Source organism: Lepidochelys olivacea (genome assembly GCF_965140295.1).
Source record: "Lepidochelys olivacea isolate rLepOli2 genome assembly, chromosome: 19".
NCBI classification, from domain to species: domain Eukaryota; kingdom Metazoa; phylum Chordata; order Testudines; family Cheloniidae; genus Lepidochelys; species Lepidochelys olivacea.
Window position 1 is genome coordinate 4,922,984 of NC_140429.1, and position 19,683 is coordinate 4,942,666.

The 19,683-nt window shown below is 44.0% G+C and overlaps 1 protein-coding gene across 1 annotated transcript in view; it reads left to right on the forward strand.

Moving 5' to 3' along the window:
- The window catches only part of CSMD2 (CUB and Sushi multiple domains 2), a 544,659-nt gene that overhangs the window by 242,634 nt on the left and 282,342 nt on the right, over positions 1-19,683 (forward strand). Inside the window, exon 6 of the mRNA XM_084652534.1 lies at positions 17,626-17,738. Coding sequence (XP_084508660.1) covers positions 17,626-17,738 — 113 coding nt within the window. The remainder of the gene's footprint in view (positions 1-17,625; positions 17,739-19,683) is intronic.

Here is a 19,683-nt window from a genome sequence, read left to right on the forward strand (position 1 = left end):
CTACTGGGTCGGATCAAGGGTCCATCTACCCCAGTATCCTGTCTTCCGACAGCGGCCAGTGCCAGGTGCCCCAGAGGGAATGAACAGAACAGAACAGGTAATCATCAAGTGAGCTGCTTGCCCTTGCCCAGCCAATGCCAGGTGGTAGTGGTATTTTATTATTTATTTGTATTGTGGTAGGTCCTAGAGGCTCCACTCAGGGTCCAGACTAGGGAGGTAGGGGCTGTACAATCACAGAATAAAAAGACACTCTCTGCCCCCAAAAGGTCAGTGATCTGTGGGCATGGTAGCCAAGGTAGGTTCCAAAGCAGAGAGGACAAGGCAATTAGAGTGGGCTTCAGACCAGGCTTCTACTGAATAAGACGATGCCATTTTTGTCATTCTCCTTCAGTGCTGGACTTCACTTGAAGAAAGTATGGCCTTTAATGTTGCCAGATGTAACCAGACAGACAATTCCGCATAGCCCTTGTTTAAACAGCTAGACAAGATTTTGCCATCTGCTGAAAGGGTTGGAGGTTCAATCCTTTCATATAAGTACCCAAAGGTGCAGACATGGTGTTGGGTGCTCATATGTATCGTCCCTTTAGAGTGTAAAGTAGCCCGGGATGGTCTGAGTAGCTATTGTTATGCTGTTCTTTAAGTATAATGCATTAGCACTGTATAAGCAGTCTGGACAGGTTTTAGACTAGGAAGGAGGTTGTAATAGTCCCAAGATTTATCAGACCGTATATTTAAAAAATTAAAGAAGTCTTCCCAGCCTCTGTTTGCTGATGTGATGGGAAAGGTGAGCAGCTTATTTTATCCCCTAGCTTTGCCGCATTGTTTCCATCAGTCAGCGTCTCACTACAGGAACAGGTGAGGATAATCCAAACGATGGGCTGCTCCAGACTCCCAGCACCAGAGATGCCGTTTATCACTTGATTAGTTAAGACTTCTGATTTGAGGCGGAAACCATTAGGCCAGGCCTGTGCCTTCCTCAGGAGGCTTCAGTACCTCTCCTGGCACAGCCCATCAGTCCCTTTCATCCTCAAGGTGTTGATGGAAGCACCATGCCTGCAGAGACACTCTCCTGCTCCTGGTCCACTTATGATCAGTTCTACCACATATCCCTGAGGCCAGTTAGCAGGGGTTGTGACTGCAATCTCTGTGGCTATTTTATTGTTTGCGTAGTATGTTTGAATGGGACTGCCTATATGCAGGGCTCAAATGGTGAATGTTTTGGGGTTTAATTTACCTCTGTGGCATAGTTGAGAAGTTGCAGGAGAATCTTTAGCCACTTCAAAAGCTGCTCCAGATGCTGGAAGAAAGCCACTTGCAGTCCTAAATAGTGCATGAGCTGGTTTAGTGGCAACCCCTGGTATCTGGGTCACTAGCAGTGTCTTACTTCCCTGGGGCTAGCATCTCTGCACATGCCAGGCAAGCCTTGGGGAGCATCCTTTGCAACTTTAAGGAGGCGACTAATCTTTCATGTAAGTGAGAGCCTCATCCCCCATCTTATTGTTGAAACCACTTCCAGGTTTTGGCAGCTTGTCAGACTGGGCCTGAATGTCCATAAATAGTCAATGAACAATGGCTGGTAAAATGATCTCAAGTCAGTTATTAATGGCCTGACCCAAAGCCCATAGAAGTCAGTGGAAAGACTCCCAGGGACTTCAGCTGAATTTGGATCAGGCCCTAAGCAGGACCCTGAGAATGTGTTGACCCCTGGCTTGGACCATTCCAGTTGTGGATATGACACTCAGAAGTTGGATGAAGGTTAGTGACCCTTTGGACCCTAGCATTTTCCAGTGAACTGCTACCCCAGCAAATACTCAGAAGGATCTATGTAAGTTAGTTTTTGTGTATTTGAAAGCAGTAGTGGCTTAAATTGAATGTTCAAGGTCTAGTTCCCAAAGAAACCACGATCATAAAAACGCATGTGGGCAGTCCCAGCAGAGAGGCCAACCAAGGATTCATAGAGACTGACTTGTCTTCCTACTCCTTGGGGTTGGTCTTTGGAGTTCAGGGTTGACCACTGTGTAAATACATGCCCTGCTGTCATGCATGCTCTGCCTAATCTATGGATAAAGAGAGAGCTTCTGATTCCTGGGTTATCAGTCCAGCACCACTGCCTCCCACCCAGCAACGCACTTAAGCATGTGCTTAACTTTAAGCATATGACTAGGTCCTGTTGAAATCACAAGTAAATTCACACACACACACACACACACACACACACACACACAGCATTTATTATTTAAAACAATAACTAATAAAATGTAGTGGCTCTTTGCTGTCACCCCACTAGCTGTGTGTGTCCTGAGAAAAAGCAGTCTCTGTAGCATTGGTAATAAGGTGGAAAGAGGTTACAGGGGAGTGTAATAAAAGGGTAGCAAATTTCTGTGGGGGATTTGCACACGGCATTAGCAGCTTTCAAATGCATTAGCTATTTTACCTTGGGTTAAATTAGTATCTGTTTTCTCCTGAATAGAATAAAGATAATCATATAAGTTACCTTTCTTTTTCTATGACTTGAACCTAATGTTATTGAAGTAATAGAAATACCAGGGCAAGCACTTATATATATATAATTTGACCCATCCATCCTATTAGGGTAAGCCTCCTTTTGTGACCATTCTTATTGCAGGTTATTGTGTCTATGCATTGTACAGGCTCCCCATTCTTTTCTGTTGTAAAGCCCGTGTCATGTTTACAGGGGTTGTCTTGTATCAAGTCACTGTACGAATATTTGCATTAGGACTAGCTCAGCTAATTGGCGAAGGAGATGTGCAACTTTCATTTCTAGTTCTCAGGTCACAGATCAGTAGTAAGGGAAAGTCATTTCCATCGGATGTCTGTCCAATAGCCATAGGTTATTGTACATGTGACCACATCACAAAACCATCCCCCCATAATGGACAATATTTGGCTCCTGGGTTGGGTGTGTAACCAGGAAGGCCATGGACTGCTCATGGAACATCACTTCTCATGCCTGAGGGTATGTCTACAATGCAATAAATTATGTCTGAAGTATTTTCAGATATACCCCTGTGCTAGATTTGATCCAGGTAGCTCAAATAACAATAGCAGTGAAGTCACTGCAATACAGGCCTGCTCAGTACCCTGGGTATATTCTCTAGTGGCTAGCCCATGCTGCCATGGCTTCACTGCTATTGTTATTCCAGCTAGCTGGATTTGTCTACAGGTGCTGCTGTCACATCTCTGATTGTGGTGCAGACATATCCTGAGGCACAATGGCAAGGCAGTTCTCTCTTCATCTACTAGGTCTTTTTTGGATTAACAGAGGCTGTGATGGACCTCATGAACCTCTCATCCATATTAAATATGCTAAGGGATGGGGCGGGGTACTGAGTGGCTCGGGATCTGCGTCTCAGCAGACCTGGGTTCTATTCCCAGCCCCCTGTGTGGTCATCAGTAATTCACGCCACCTCCCTTGTGCAAATGGGTGTAATCATACTTTCCCTCCTTTGTAAAGGGCTTTGAGACCTAGGAATGAAAAGCACTATATAAACACCAAGTTTTGCTACATATTAAAAAAAATTGCCAAAGGCCAGGGCATGGAATATCTATTTTTAATATCTGAGGGTATTGGGCACAACTCTTATTTTGAAGGCACCAGTACAAATCTTTTTGCAAGATGATGAGCAGGGTCACAGGAGGTTCTGTATCAGCTACAGCTGTCTGGCTAATAGCTAGAATAGCCCTGGCCACCTATTAAAACAAATTCTTCTCCAGAAGTAAGAGTCTCTTTCTTTTCCTCCTGAATGGCCCTGGGTGGGGATCTATCTCTGCTGGGTCCATTTCAGAAGTATTATTACAGCAGCATTTTTTCCTCCTAGTTGTACATGCAACTTCCCCACCTGTTGGTACCTGGACAGGCCGAAGGAAATATTAGCAGCAGATGTCCTGTTTTCACCTTCATCACTGGTATGCATTTCTTCTGCAACAGAATGTGATAATGCTCTTATAGGATAGGTAGACTGGATAGGTAGACTGTTTGTGTATTAAGAGAGATTTTAGAGTTATCCAGAATTTTTGAACTTCAAAGTTTAGGGTCAGGATAAGTTTTGAGTAAAGTTTCTTGGTGGATTTATAACTGGGCTATAGCACCATTATACTCAAGGTTGAGGCTCGCTTAATGTTTAACAGCTGATTTCTGTAAGTGCTCTAAATCTATATACAATCCCAAATCTTTCACCCGTCACAGCAGAAAATCCTTCTGCAGAGGATAGTTGCATCTTTTGAGTTCTTGTCCTTGAATGGAGTTGAGAGTAGCATTTATGGGAGCAAAATCCACCTTGAGAATGAAGTATTTAGAAGTAAACTGGACCGTTTGCTTTAACACGTATGTGTGGGGAGGGAGAGGGTGAGTACACAAACTGCGTTAAATTAAACAAGAAATCTTTAGCATCCAGACTTCACCTTGTTACTGTGAAGCCATTTAATAATTTCAAAAATGCCAGTGGGCATGTAAATATATTAATCTGATTCATTTTAATGAAGCAGTTTTGTATGAGGGGGTCCAATAATGAGTAGGCTGAGGGGGAGTGAACTAATTTTGAAACGTTTTGTAGGTCAGGAAAATAAATTGCAGGGAAAATAGGTAAGGCCAGACCCTTAGTTAGTGTAAACTGGTGTAGCTCTTTTACACCGATATATACCCGTTAAGGTTCTGGTTTATAATTTTATTTTAAATGAGCTGGGGAAATCAAATCCTGTGTCACTTTAAAAATAAAAAATTAACAGCAATGTAATTCTCTTGCAAAAAGTATTGATTGTTTTTAGCCAGCAAATTTATCTGGGAGCAGACCGTAATTAAAGTTGACGGCCATGGCTGATTTTTTGCTGCTATGCGGAAGTACTGTCATCTTTCAAGGGAATACAACCAGAAGAAGAATGCAAACCTAATGATAAACGAACTTGGTGTCACTTCCAGCATCAGCTTTTGTAAGGGATACCAGCAGATGCACTCAAAGGCTGGAAACTGTATCTAGGAAGCAAAAAGAAAAGGAGGACTCGTGGCACCTTAGAGACTAACAAATTTATTTGAGCCTAAGCTTTTGTGAGCTACAGCTCACTTCATCGGATGCATCATTGGATCTAGGAAGGACTCAACACTCAAGTATTGGAAAGTAGAGGCTGGATTCTCAGACAGTGATGCTCCATTTATGTAAACAGGAAGATGGTGAGAGCTTGAAGTCAGCAGAGTTATGACCAATTTACAGCAATGGAGGGTCTTGCCCTAGAGTTGGGTCTAGGATGCAAAATTCAGAGGAGAAATTGAAATCAATGGGAGATTTCCCATTGACTTCAGCAGGGCCAGGATTTCACCTGAGATCTGTAAGGCTGGAATAGGAAACCAGAGCTGCCTGCCTCTGTCTCAGTGAATGCCCTAGAGCAAGTCACAATGGACTGTTTTTTCTAAAGATCTTGAGCTCCTGTTAGCTTCATTTGGATTTGTGGGTGCTTAGCACCTCTGAAGATCAGACAGGTAACTTCTTGGTGCTTCTTTTTCCCTGTCTATAGAAGGAGAAAGTAATTTAATTCCTTTCTTTCGCAGGGTGGTGGGACGAGGGAGCCAGGAGACTCAGTTCATGTGTGTAAAACGCTTTGAGGTCCTTGGATAGACGGTGCTATTGAAAGGCATTGCTGCTAGTCTTATCAGTGTATTTTTTCCCTTAGTGCTGCAGTGGGCAGGAGTCACGTGCTCAATGGCAGTTCAAGTATAAATATCTAGGGACTGTCAAAGACTTAAGCTCAGCATGAGAACCCAGCGTTACATCATGCTCGATAGGAGAACTCCAGGCTTTTTCATTTCTCTTTCCAAATTATGTAGGTGTATTTAGGGATGCTTGTTTTGTCCTCCCCACTTCCTGGCATTTACTCTCGAACAACTTGACCTAATTATGTTATCTTTGTGGAAGTCCATCCTGACGAAGTTGCTCTGATTTCAAGTGAATGAGGTGTTAGGTTCTCGCTGCATGCTTTCCCGTAAGAGGGTGAATACCCTAAAGTACAATGTTCAAACTTAATGACTGTTCACCTCTCAAGATCATTTGAGTCGAAGTTTGGCTGAAAAGGCAGAAGTACAGATGAAGGGAATAATAATAAATAATGCACTAAGATAGGAAGAGCTTCTGAAATATGGCCCCTTGTCTACAGAAAGGATTGATTAATGTGCAAGTCGAGGTAGCGTATCCAGCCTAACGCTGTCCTACCTTGCATTGTGACTGTCATGTTTCATAAGTTAAGCATAGCTCATCAGGGCCAGAATTTGCCTGGGAGACTGGGAGCTGGTGGGCGGCCTGACCAACCCAGCACACAGCAGTGATGTGCTCACCTGATTTGCTCTGTGACTCTGGGCATGGTTAAACAGAAACCTGTTTGGTTAAACAGAAAACTTGCAACACCAAAGCAAAGCAGTTCCCTTGGCCAATGCAGGTTGCACTCTGCAGAGGCTTTTCTCTTGCTTCTCTGTCTCCAGGGCACGCCCTACTGTTAAACCCCTTGCTGGGTCATGTGACTGGCAGGTACCCTTAACCCTTTACTGGCTGCTTCACAGAGGCCTTTAGGGAAGACCATCTGGTGCTTCAGAAAGTAGTATGTATTATTTAAAGAGCAGGTGCTCTTCTTTCTGAGTCAGTGATTAACCCACTGCGGTGCGAGGGAGTGCTGTGCTGTTGGGATTGCCATCTTGCAGAAAAGACAGATCCTCCTGCCTGTTCATAGTTGTTTAAGATCTGATGGTACTCTTCACAAGAGGAAGTGGTGTTAGTTACATCCCAGCTGTAGCAAGTACAGTCGCCCAGCCTCTGTTTGCCTGCAATTTCTACTGGCTACAGGGCCCAGGGTAGCAAAAAGCCTAACTAAACCTCTGGGATGAAGACCACAGTCAACAGCTTTGCTCCTCTGGCACAGTGGAACCCTACAATAAGGGTAACACTCAGCTGTGCAGGATGCAAGGCTTTCTAGGGTGTGGCCCAAGACTGGAATGAACTCATCCAAGGACCATCAGAAATCTCACCACCTTCTGCTCGAAGTGCAAGGTACGTTTCTTTCACCTTGCCTTCTCTAACCAACATTGTGTGTGTGTGTACACGCACGCGCGCAACTCACTACACAGACTTTGTCCCCTGGGGGGAAGGATAAGAGAACAAACAGGTTTTAATCATGTTGCTTAATGCACTACTAGAAGGTGTCTCAAATTCTACGGTGAGAACCTCTATAGAACAGAATAGACATTTCTCACTACCTGTTGAGTGTTTTTTTGCGTGCGCCCGTCAAACATCTGCCACAATCTGCACCAGGTACACAAGGGGCTAAAAGGCATTGCTCTTCTAGTCTGTAAGACAAGGAGTGGAAATCCACACTGACGAATGCTGGATTGGAAGTTCACACCCCAGCCGCCATTGGTAAATTGACTGCAGAGTGGAACCACAGGAACGCAGTGTAACTGCGACAGGTCCCATTAGTCGGTGGGCAGGATTGAACCTGGGGCCACTGGATCTAAAGCCATATGGCCATTAGCTACGGCTGTAGAGCAGACTCGTTAATCTCCAAATGGCCTCAGTGCCACAGCACCGCACCCAGGAGGTGTGTGGGTTACAATAGCACAGTGACTTTGCAAACCAGATCACGCAAGCCCCTTGCCAATGTTCTTTTTCCAAGGGTGCAGGAGAAATTTTGATTTTAATGTACAAGAATAACATAAGGATTTCCTTAGGAGCTCTCGCACTCTGGACATGCCCATTTAAATGAAGGATTCAGAATCCCCGAGGGACCCTAAGTGAGAGCAGTGGCTATAAACAGAAGTCCATTAAAGGATTCATCCTGAAGATACAAGCCTGTTAGAAAATGAGAGGCTTTGTTAAGAGGTTCATTATGGCCCTTGCATGAGGGAAAGCTTTGCACAATTCCTATCGAATTTGCAATTAACCAAATGAAATGGGGTTTCTTGTGTTTAATTTATTCAGCACAAAGGCTGGCAGCTCAGACGATCTCTTCTTTGATTGCCAGCTTTTAATTACCTGTGTTGCAGCCCTGCTTGAATGGGATACTAAGCATTAGGAGGCATTATTCTAGGTGTGCCTGTGTAAAATTCAGGGGTCTGGGACTGCAGGGGCTCATGCATGTAGGAACAGAGAGAGACAGAGAGACTGCTGTTTTGATCCTATCTCATCCAATATACTGGATTGGAAGTTGGAGGAAGGTGCAAGAAACCCCAGAGGGGCCAGGTATATAATAACCTTCTACAGGGAAGGTTTCTTTATAATCCCCATTAGTTCTTAAGAGATCCGGGTTCAATTCCCAGCTCCGTCCCAGATATATTTTGTGATGGTGGGCAAGTCATTTCAGCTCTCAATGCCTCAGTTCCCAGTCTGTAAAACAGGGACAAAGATCTGCCTTTGTCCGATCCTTTATCTGTCTTCCCTATTTGGAGCCCGAGTCATGAAGGGGTTTCAATTTGGGTTTAATTCTTCCTATTCTGAACATCACTTAAGCATATGCTTGAAGCTGAGCATGTACTTAAGTCCCATTAATTTATAACAAGACACTTACTTACGTGCTGTCCTAAATAGGGTTGCTTTCTGAATTGGAGTCTTAGAGTGTAAGTTCTTTGGGGCAGGGTCTCTCTTACCATCTGTTTGTACAGCACCTGATCTCATCAGAGGCCTTTGGGGGCTACCATAATACCAATTATTAATAATATAATAATGCCAGTAATTTGGAGGGGGGGTGTAAATTGGCATTTGTCTGGAAATACTCTCCTTCTAGTATTCTACTGCTTCTGACTTACATTTTGACATTTTATTGATTTAGAGGGGAAAATGGAAACTAAGTAAAAGAGGAATCAGGTATTATAAATGGATAATGGTGCCTGAGAGCCGGAGATTAATCAATGCGGTATGCATACAGTAATACTGATCATGCTGAGGAAGGAATGGCTGAGTGAACGGTATAAATATTTAATGACTAAATCCAATGTAAAATACAAGAATGGAAGAAAAAAAACAAGTAAAATAGTTTAGAGCAGGGGACCACGCTTCATTGAGTTTGCTTGAAAGGCAAATGTTTGGGGGCATTAACCTTTCCGTAGTATGTAAGAAAGGATGCGGAAGAGATGGCCAGCCCTCTGTGGAGATAGAGGCGGTTAGGGACTATTTAGAAAAGCTGGACGTGCACAAGTCCATGGGGCCGGACGAGTTGCATCCGAGAGTGCTGAAGGAATTGGCGGCTGTGATTGCAGAGCCACTGGCCATTATCTTTGAAAACTCATGGCGAACCGGGGAAGTCCCGGATGACTGGAAAAAGGCTAATGTAGTGCCAATCTTTAAAAAAGGGAAGAAGGAAGATCCTGGGAACTACAGGCCAGTCAGCCTCACCTCAGTCCCTGGAAAAATCATGGAACAGGTCCTCAAAGAATCAATCCTGAAGCACTTGCATGAGAGGAAAGTGATCAGGAACAGCCAGCATGGATTCACCAAGGGAAGGTCATGCCTGACTAATCTAATCGCCTTTTACGATGAGATTACTGGTTCTGTGGATGAAGGGAAAGCAGTGGATGTATTGTTTCTTGACTTTAGCAAAGCTTTTGACACGGTCTCCCATAGTATTCTTGTCAGCAAGTTAAGGAAGTATGGGCTGGATGAATGCACTATAAGGTGGGTAGAAAGCTGGCTAGATTGTCGGGCTCAACGGGTAGTGATCAATGGCTCCATGTCTAGTTGGCAGCCGGTATCAAGTGGAGTGCCCCAAGGGTCGGTCCTGGGGCCGGTTTTATTCAATATCTTCATAAATGATCTGGAGGATGGTGTGGATTGCACTCTCAGCAAATTTGCGGATGATACTAAACTGGGAGGAGTGGTAGATACGCTGGAGGGGAGGGATAGGATACAGAAGGACCTAGACCAATTGGAAGATTGGGCCAAAAGGAATCTGATGAGGTTCAATAAGGATAAGTGCAGGGTCCTGCACTTAGGACGGAAGAACCCAATGCACAGCTACAGACTAGGGACCGAATGGCTAGGCAGCAGTTCTGCGGAAAAGGACCTAGGGGTGACAGTGGACGAGAAGCTGGATATGAGTCAGCAGTGTGCCCTTGTTGCCAAGAAGGCCAATGGCATTTTGGGATGTATAAGTAGGGGCATAGCGAGCAGATCGAGGGACGTGATCGTTCCCCTCTATTCGACATTGGTGAGGCCTCATCTGGAGTACTGTGTCCAGTTTTGGGCCCCACACTTCAAGAAGGATGTGGATAAATTGGAGAGAGTCCAGCGAAGGGCAACAAAAATGATTAGGGGACTGGAACACATGAGTTATGAGGAGAGGCTGAGGGAGCTGGGATTGTTTAGCCTGCAGAAGAGAAGAATGAGCGGGGATTCGATAGCTGCTTTCAACTACCTGAAAGGGGGTTCCAAAGAGGATGGCTCTAGACTGTTCTCAATGGTAGCAGATGACAGAACGAGGAGTAATGGTCTCAAGTTGCAGTGGGGGAGGTTTAGATTGGATATTAGGAAAAACTTTTTCACTAAGGGGGTGGTGAAACACTGGAATGCGTTACCTAGGGAGGTGGTAGAATCTCCTTCCTTAGAGGTTTTTAAGGTCAGGCTTGACAAAGCCCTGGCTGGGATGATTTAACTGGGAATGGGTCCTGCTTTGAGCAGGGGGTTGGACTAGATGACCTTCTGGGGTCCCTTCCAACCCTGATATTCTATGATTCTATGATTCTATGATGCTGGTGAGCTGTACTGAGCTTGGAGGATTCCATTCCAGTTAAGGAAAATTGCTTTAATGCTGTGGTTATAAACAATATTAGGAGGCTTCTGGGATGAAACCTGGGAAAGTCTTTGCCCCTCTTCTGACTTTAACAAATAGATTTTTCACAGGCCACTTTTGTAAGCTGCTGAGTAGTTCCTGGAAAACACTGTGGTCCTAATTCTCTTCTTGCTCGCATCAGTGTAAATCTGGAATAAGCACGTTCCAATTAGGTGTCGTACGCTGGTTGTGACTCCATTAATTTCAAAGGAGTAGTTGCCTGTTGTTTATACAGTAGCAGTTAGGTGCTTCAACTGAGATCGGCAACTGCTTCGGCTCGGCCATCTACATACATGTAATATGAGGCAGACCCTGCGCCTCTAAATAGACAAGACATTAAACAGTAAAGGCGGGGTGCTTATCTTCACTTTGCAGATGGGAAACTGGGACACAAAGATTCTGTGACTTGCTGAAGGTCCCATAAGGAGTGGAACAGAGCCCAGTGTCGAAGGCTAGTGCTGTTAACCACAAGAGCAGCCTTCTTCCCCAGGACGTGACTCCTGATTCACCCCATGGGGAGTAAGAATAGAATCAGATCCTGAATGTCCTTTACTCTGGTTGACATTAGTGGGAATTGAGGGTGCTCAACATCTGACAGGATGTGCTCAGCACTCAGCTGGCTCTGGTACATGCTAACAGGTTGTTTTGCGTGAGAAGCGCCTAGTGTTGCATTTTGAGCTGTAGCTCACGACAGCTTGTGCTCTAATAAATTGGTTAGTCTCTAAGGTGCCACAAGTCCTCCTGTTCTTATTCCAAATGGTTGTTTGCATTTTCCAGGTTTCCTGTCTTAGGCACTTGTGTTTAGGCATGACATAAATTGAGATGTCTGAAAATACGGCTCTCACAGCACATCATTTTAGGAAAACAATAATGATCAAGCCGACTTGTTTGCTTTTTTTTCTCCCACCAAGAATCATTGAACATGAGGGCAATAAAATAACAAGTGTGAAAATCCACTTCTGCTCCAGCCAAAACCATCACATGACTTTGACACCCCATCCCACCCCCGGCCTCCATTGCGCCTTGCATCCAGAAAAATGATCCAGTCTTTTCTAAGCCTCAGCACTTTGAACATCATTTTCTCATCCACGCCCTGGTCTGAATGCTCCCTGTATTAAAAAGAGGGTTTAATTTAGAATGAACACTGTACCTCCATGAGTGAGTAATGTTGGGTTTTTTTTTTTTAATATGTAGCCAGCTAGTCATCCAAAACCTTAGAATTTCCAATTAACATGTCACCGTATTCAGGAATCTGAATACTTAATCAGGTGATTCATATCTCCTGATGATGATGGCAGGAAAAACTTGGGAATGGTTAAAAAGGCTTCAAAGTTGCGAGTAGTCGTCTTTTTCAGATAAGATCCAGAAAGGTTCAGTAGCAAGGATCCAAAATAGACTTTCATTTATTCCAGTGACTCACTGAGCTATTAGAAATGCAATCATTTATTGGGCTAATGGCAGGGGTTGGAAATTCATTGTGCATCATATAGTAGAAATGTGTCTTTGGGAATGCAGAAAGGAGAAGAGGCATAATTTATTGTCTGGATAGTTAAGCCTCTAGAATTCGCTTTCCCCTTTCTTAATAGACAATAGCCCTGCATTTTGTGTCAGATAGGGGTGCTCTGTGGGTTATACACCAAGCACAACCCTGAAAAGTTAAGGAATGAAAATTGAAGGCTAATCACAGTACAGTCCCTCAAATCCCCATCTAGCACAACCACTGTACACTGCACAATACGTGCCACAGCCTTAAACTCTGCCCCATGCCAGTCTAGCAGCATCTCTGCTCCCAAATTCCATCTACCGCAAACAGAACTGGCTTCCCGCTGCACAGTTCAGTGAAACGCCACTCACTCCGCTTTGGAGAAGGAATTGCTAGATGGCCTAGCATCCTGGCCGGGGCCTCTAGGTGCTACCTCAATACAAATGCTAAACCATATAATTATTGAAAGACATTTTGGGTCCAGATCCTCCCCTGGTGTAAAGGGGCATAACTCTAGTGAAATCTATGGAGCGATGTTGTTTCACACCAGCTGAGCATCTGAGATTGTGTGTCTGTAGTCCACGGCATCTGCATTCAGGGCCCGTGCAGCTGCTTCCGTTCCATATGTGTTTAATTGTAATGAATTATTCCATTATCAATTAACCATTAATGCTTCCTAGTGATTATCTGAAACCTGTGGGATCCCATCCTTAGAGTGAAAAATGAGTTATTAACTGCTGGAGAGCAGCATGTTTCCCATTAAATACATGGTTCCAGTCAGTCATTTCTTTTTCAGAGGATTCTCCTCCCTCCTTTCTTGTTACTGTTGTTTGTCCAGTCCAGTGCTGTGGTTCTAAGTATTTGCTTGTAATTTGACATCCCCTCCCGCCCCTGGTATTATCAGCCACCAGTGTCAGTAGTGGCTAGTCTTTGGGGGGCGAGTGGAGGGGTAGCCTTGTTGGTCCCAGGATATTAGACCAGCTTCTGTTGGTGAGAGAGACAACATTCCTGTATCCTAAACCTTAATCTCAGATCTGTGTATCTCCAAGTTTTGGGACAAGTTCAGATCCAGATCCAAGTTTACTGCTAGCACCAACCTTCGTTATAATGAACTGGAATCAGAACTGTGCATCCAGGATCACCCAGAACGTAACACAGTGGATTGGACCTTTGCTGGTACAAACAAAAATTGCTTTGGTGATACAAAGACATGAAAGGCTTGATCCAAAACCCAGGGAAGGCAGTGGAAAGATTCTCATCAATTTAGGCTTTGGATCAGACCCAAAGTTTGTACAAAAACACTTCGTGCCATGTAAGCTTTAACACCCAGGAAGGTTATAATTAGCAGCAGCACCCACAGACAAAATGTCCCTGTATATCTTGTAGAGATTTCCCCTCTTTGGGTCATAAGTGGAGCACAGTCCACATGTATAATTTCAAGTTATATTTTTTTGTGCAATTAAACTAATTATAAGATGAAGCCTTCAGGTTCTTGAGCCAGTTTCCATTAGTGAATCCCTATTTAACTGGAACCAATTAAAAAAATCACTTTAATTGCTTAACTACTCCTTATGTGGTGTTGGAAAAGCAATTTGGTGGTGGGGTTTGAAATGCTACTCACCTGTTGTGAAGTTAATGTGGTCAGAAACCCTAGCGAGGGTGGGGATTATTATTCTTTTCTCTTTAAAGAAGCGAGACAAAATAGGAAGAATTCTTCTGCTAGTGTTCAGAATCCAGATATAATGCTACCAGCTTTTCCTCACCACAGCTTAATAAAGTGGATCAGCTGACTCATTAGCAAAAAAAAAAAAGTGGGGGGAGAGGGTATGAACCAATGGCTTTGTGATGCTCACACTTCATTAATTGCAAGTCTTTGTATGTACACATGTGCGCACACGCATATCCCCACACAAGCAATTCTCAACCCAGCTGTGTAACACTCACTCACATTGAATGGTACCTTGAGACACACGCAGCCTTCGTGATCTCAGTGGCACTATTCATCTAGCAAAGTACTACTCATCTTTAGTGATAGCAGCCCAGTGGTTGTGGATAGCCAGAGATGTGGGTTCAATTCTTGTTCTGTCACAAGCCTCTTATGTCATCTGGAGTAAGTCACTTTGCCTCTCTGTGCCTCGGTTCCCCATCTGTGAAATAGAATAATAGAATATCAGGGTTGGAAGGGACCTCAGGAGGTCATCTAGTCCAACCCCCTGCTCAAAGCAGGACCAATCCCCAATTTTTGCCCAAGATCCCAAATGGCCCCCTCCAGGATTGAACTCACAACCCTGGGTTTAGCAGGCCAATGCTCAAACCACTGAGCTATCCACCTCCCCCCGAATAGGGACAATAGCACTGACCTACTGTTCAGGGTTTTGTGAGGATAAATTCACTAAAGATTGGGAGGTGCTCAGATGCTACAGTGGCTATATAAGTACATTAAATAGACAGACACTTCTGGGTGTCCTTAAATTCCAGCTTTAGCTGTATAAGTGTTTCGAGGAAGGCCGTCTCTTCACTGTGCGTGGGTATGGTGCTTAGCACTATGAAGACTTAATCCCTGATTGGTGCTCCTGGAGCACAAATACTAGGTGGATGCTAATGACCAACAATAGCTGTGGTCGGACATAATGCTGCAGGAGGCCACCCCGCTGTGATGCAACATTTTACATTAAAAGTCTAATTTTGTTCAGAAAATAAAAATGAAGCTGATCGGGGCGGGGCGGGGGCAGAGATGAACGAGGACGTTTTGAGAAGTGGCGGATTGTGGCATTGGTGCCTAAGAGAATACAAAGGATTTAAGCAGGTGCTTAACCTTAAGCACATGAATAGTCCCGTTGAAGTCGGGGTTTGATGCTCAGATTGGGCAGTGATTAATGCCTTCAAAATCCTGTAGATGGATTAGGCAGATGTTACAAGGTGTTGATGAGTTCCATACAGAAAATATATACTGCTCGATTCTTCCAACCCACGCCTTACACAATCGTTTATATCAGTGTGAGGTGCATAAAAAACACTACCACCCTGATTTACTAGCATTTTACACTCCTATCAATAACTACACAAGGTGCAAGACAAAAGGGAATCTAGCCCATTTGTAAAGTAGCTTTGCAGAATGATCATGTACTAGGATGGACTCAATGATAGATTTCTGGCATTTAACTTTACAGACACAGGGTCAAGTTGTCGGACCATTGATTCAGAATACACAATAACATCATAGCCTCTGGGTTAAGACAAGGATTAAGTTTAATTATGCTGCCATTGTAACCATCCATAGTAACTTTCTCAAAATTGGTAATAAACAGCCCATGTTTGATCTCAGCCCAAAGATGATTATGTTTGAACTTATTTATTTAGAAAGGTTTTAAGTGAAATTGGTTCAGCTCTCTTTGAGTTATCCGTCGGTGGGAAAATGCCAGATGTGATCCATTTCTATAACATCCCAGGTTTGCAAAAATCAAATCTAAATAAGCAATAGATAAATGACCAGGAACAATCTTAAGAATTAGTATAAGAGAAACATTTTAAAGTGTGTTTCACAGTTGCCTGGAGTTGCGCCACCTGGGTGGGTATATGTTGAAGGTTAAACTTTGTTTAAAGGCTGTACAGTAGGTGGCAGAGAAGTGTTAGCTATGCAGTAAACTCATCAGGGCTGCTTCATTAACACATAGAACTGGGATGTATTGAAGTTCACCGTCGTTAGTAAATGTACTGCACAATGTCATCCCAGCAGCTTGCTGTTTGCCAGAAGGAAAGATACAAGTTATCGTTGGGATGTTATGTTGGGGTGGGATTTCTTATGTTGCTTTGGCTGTCTGGTCTGTTACTGGATGTGTTGGCTATAAAACGTGCAGCCTATCTCTGAGAACGGAATTGATTTACTGGGATTCTTTTCCTCTCGTCCAGAACAGAACTAGTGTTAGAATACTGAAATGTTTTAAATAAGTGGCATAGTCTTATAATAAAATATTTTAAATGGGCTTCTGTTAAAAGTAACTGGATTCTGTAATAGCTGATATCATGGCAATGTTGTTTGCACTGCTATAGTAAAGGCTGTTAATACTCCTATTATAAACCCCAGTTTTCAAGGGTGCATTCGTGCATACAACTCTATTATGTAAACATTTGTTCCAGGCTAAGACATGGCACAGGACAACTTAGCTAAGAGGTTTTTTTTCTTTTCCTGCCGTGTATTAAAGCAATCAGCTTATCATTAAACAAGGAGTTGGGGGAGTAGGTGGCTCAATGGGTTGTTAATGGGATATGGTGCTTTCCACCTGTAGTTTGAGGGCTCCAGTCTTCTCCACTTTGGTGTGGATTGCATGTTATCACTGCACAAGAGCTGTTTGGTGGCCTGAGTGAAGTCAGTTGGTGGACCTGGCTCATTTCTTTACAAGAAGTAGCCTTCCTCGCACCTGCCCTGCCCTCCCCTCAATTAAAATCAGCACTCTTGTTAGCAGTCTGAACCAAGTGGCCAGGAACCAAATGACGTGGAAGTCAGACTAACCTCATCTGCCCTAGAAGCAGCTCATGTTGAGGTATGTTGGTTGAGTAACTTCTCTGCCATGCCCACACTGCCAGAAGTGCACATCTGGCACAAACAAGCAAGGCTCCTTAGCTCTGAGGACATGAACAGAGTGTCCTTAGTAAAGGATCCTGACCCTCTCCAGACATGCTCAGTTCTTGGTCACCTGCATTCCTTGTCCTAAAAATAAGAGAGAGAGGGAGACATAGCCAGTTATGAATATAACCCTTCCAATTGAGAGAGGGGGAAAATCCCTAGCACCTTTCACAGGAAAGACAGATGACTTCTTTATTTTTTTATTTTTTACAGTGGGATCAAAAAGCAGTCCTGAATGCTTTAATGACCTTCCTCTTCTGTTTCACACTCTATCATCCTGCATTCAGCAGAAGTTGAAAGGCCCAGAAAGGAGAGCAAGTGGTAGCTCACCAGTGGGTGGCTCTAGATCAGGATTTGGGATGGGGCCCTGCATTTCTTCTGGCTCATTCATCAACTAAGAATGCCTCTTGGAAGCTTTCCAGCTTGCTCTTTTGCTGGGCTGTTCCTTTGAAATGGGGATGCTTTTCCTTTGACTTCCCCTTCTGGAATGCATGCTGAACAATTCGGGGTCCTGAACCTGCACGAGTCCTTGAGGTGAAAGATGGTAACACTATGTAGGGAAATACTGTCTATGTATTTTCATTCAATTTTCTTCAGAGTGGAACAGTTCCTGGGACATCTGAAGGGCAACTTTCCGGTTAAGTTCACAGAAGACCGTTTCCAGCCACATGCATTTGACTATCACTGGTTGATTTTCTTACAGGTTTACTGGAATGAATCTGCCCGCCCCAGTAATCAGCAGTAAAAACTGGCTGCGACTTCACTTTACGTCGGACGGCAACCACAGGCAGAAGGGGTTCAGTGCCCAGTATCAAGGTAACTGCTTACTGACCTTTTTGAATCGTTAACCAATGGTTTTTTACATCCTTCCTTTCAGCTCTAGGGGGAGATGCTTTAGCTTCAAAACTACACTGACAGGTTAGCTCGGGTACTTCTTTCTTCTTCCACGTTTTTCAGTGTAGAGGGCCTGGAAGCATGAGGGCTGCTTCTACTTCGGAAATAAACCTGCATATGTATAAAATAAAATAAAAAATAGAAACACACACCCGTTTGCTCTGTTTGCACTTGCCTCTGGCCTTGGCACATTCTCTTTTTGTCAATAGAAAACGGCAAGTTAATCAGTTCGATTTCCTCATCCTGAAGATGTAGGGAGACAGTGTCTGCAGAATGCATTTTCTCCTCACGGTGCAGTTGGGTACCTAATTTGCCTCGATAAGTGTCCATCTAAGTGAGTCTTTCTGTAATGATCCTGTCTATTGCTTTCTGCTTTCTGCTTGGCTCGGAGCAAATCTACACTACCGCACTATGTCGGCGCTACAGGAGATGCTCTCCCGCCAACTTAGCACTGGTGTGGACAGCACTTAGGTCGATGTAACTTGTGTCGCTCGGGGTGTGTCTTTTTCATGCCCCGGAGCGACATAAGTTACATTGACTTAAGCGTAGTGTAGACCAGCCCTCAGTCAGAATGTTGGAGCCCAGATTTATTTTTACTGATCCTCATTTAGATCTCACGTTGGTTAAATCAGAAGTTCCAGTACTGAAGGTGGTGGAATAGCAAACTGGTACAATGGAGATGAGAATTAAAACCGTTGTGTTGAAGGCCTGATTTAAATTTTGTTGGTGGTAAGTCTCTCTGCCCGCTACAGAGCTACGAAGCTCAAAAGTTGCATCGGGGGGTATGATGGACAACTCAATCATCCAGCCAAAGCAACGTAAGTTTTTGGGACACTCGTGTCATGATGTCCAGCTCTCATTGGCTAGTGCACTCAGTGTGGGGGACTATCTCTAGCAGCATGTGGAGGCTGGAGAGCTTTACAAATGTGTAGAGGATATCAAATGTGTCATGTCCCCCTCTAGTGACTGATCCACAGAGAGGCGATCAGCCTGCTATCGCTGCTAATTCGGTTAATGTGGCAGAGGTTGATGCTGAAGGTCCTGGGTTCAAATCCTGGTAATGAGCCAGGGTTGGGGACTGTTACAGGAGGCCAACATGGACCACAGTTTAGCACTGGGATGTAAAGAACACTGTCTACTTGTGCTATGGAAGGAGATGGAGTTTTCTCATGTTTACAAAGAGATGCTCAATGAGTTTTTTGTTTTGTTTAAATCAAAGCACAGAGCAGGGATCTGTATGAAAAATAATCATTGGGGATGCAGTGTTCAACCCTGTTCACAGGAACAGCTCAAGGCCCCTATGCCACTTGTGTTCCACTAAAACTTTATTTTGAAGGCTTAAGTGGGATTTAAGTGACATGCAGGGTTTCTGTAGAGGGCTGAATTTCACCAGGGGTTTCTTAGGGTGTTACTGAGTGGGAATAGGTTGGGTTCAGTGGTTAGGGATGTAGTCTGGGATTTAAGACCCAACTCCAAGTCCCTTCTTTGCCACGCACTTCCTGTGTGACCTTTGGCAAGTCATTTAGTCTTTCTGTGCCTCAATTCCCTGGTCAGTAAAATGGGGATAACAGCACTGCCCTGTCTCTCAGAGGTGTTATGAGGGTAAGTTAAAGGTTGGGATGCACTCCGATACTACAGTGATGGGTCCAGATAAGTGCCCAAGATAAACAGAATAAAACTGAGCACTGTAGCAGCAGCCTAACAGGATCACCTAAGGTGCTGCAGCGAAAGGGCAGAATTAATAGTTAAGAACATGCTATTATTGGTTTGCACTGCAGGGTGTTTTATGGTTATTAGTAGGCAGAACAGCCACAGTAAAAAAAAAAAAAAAAACAATGAGATAAATAAATGGGGAGAGAGGCGGTTC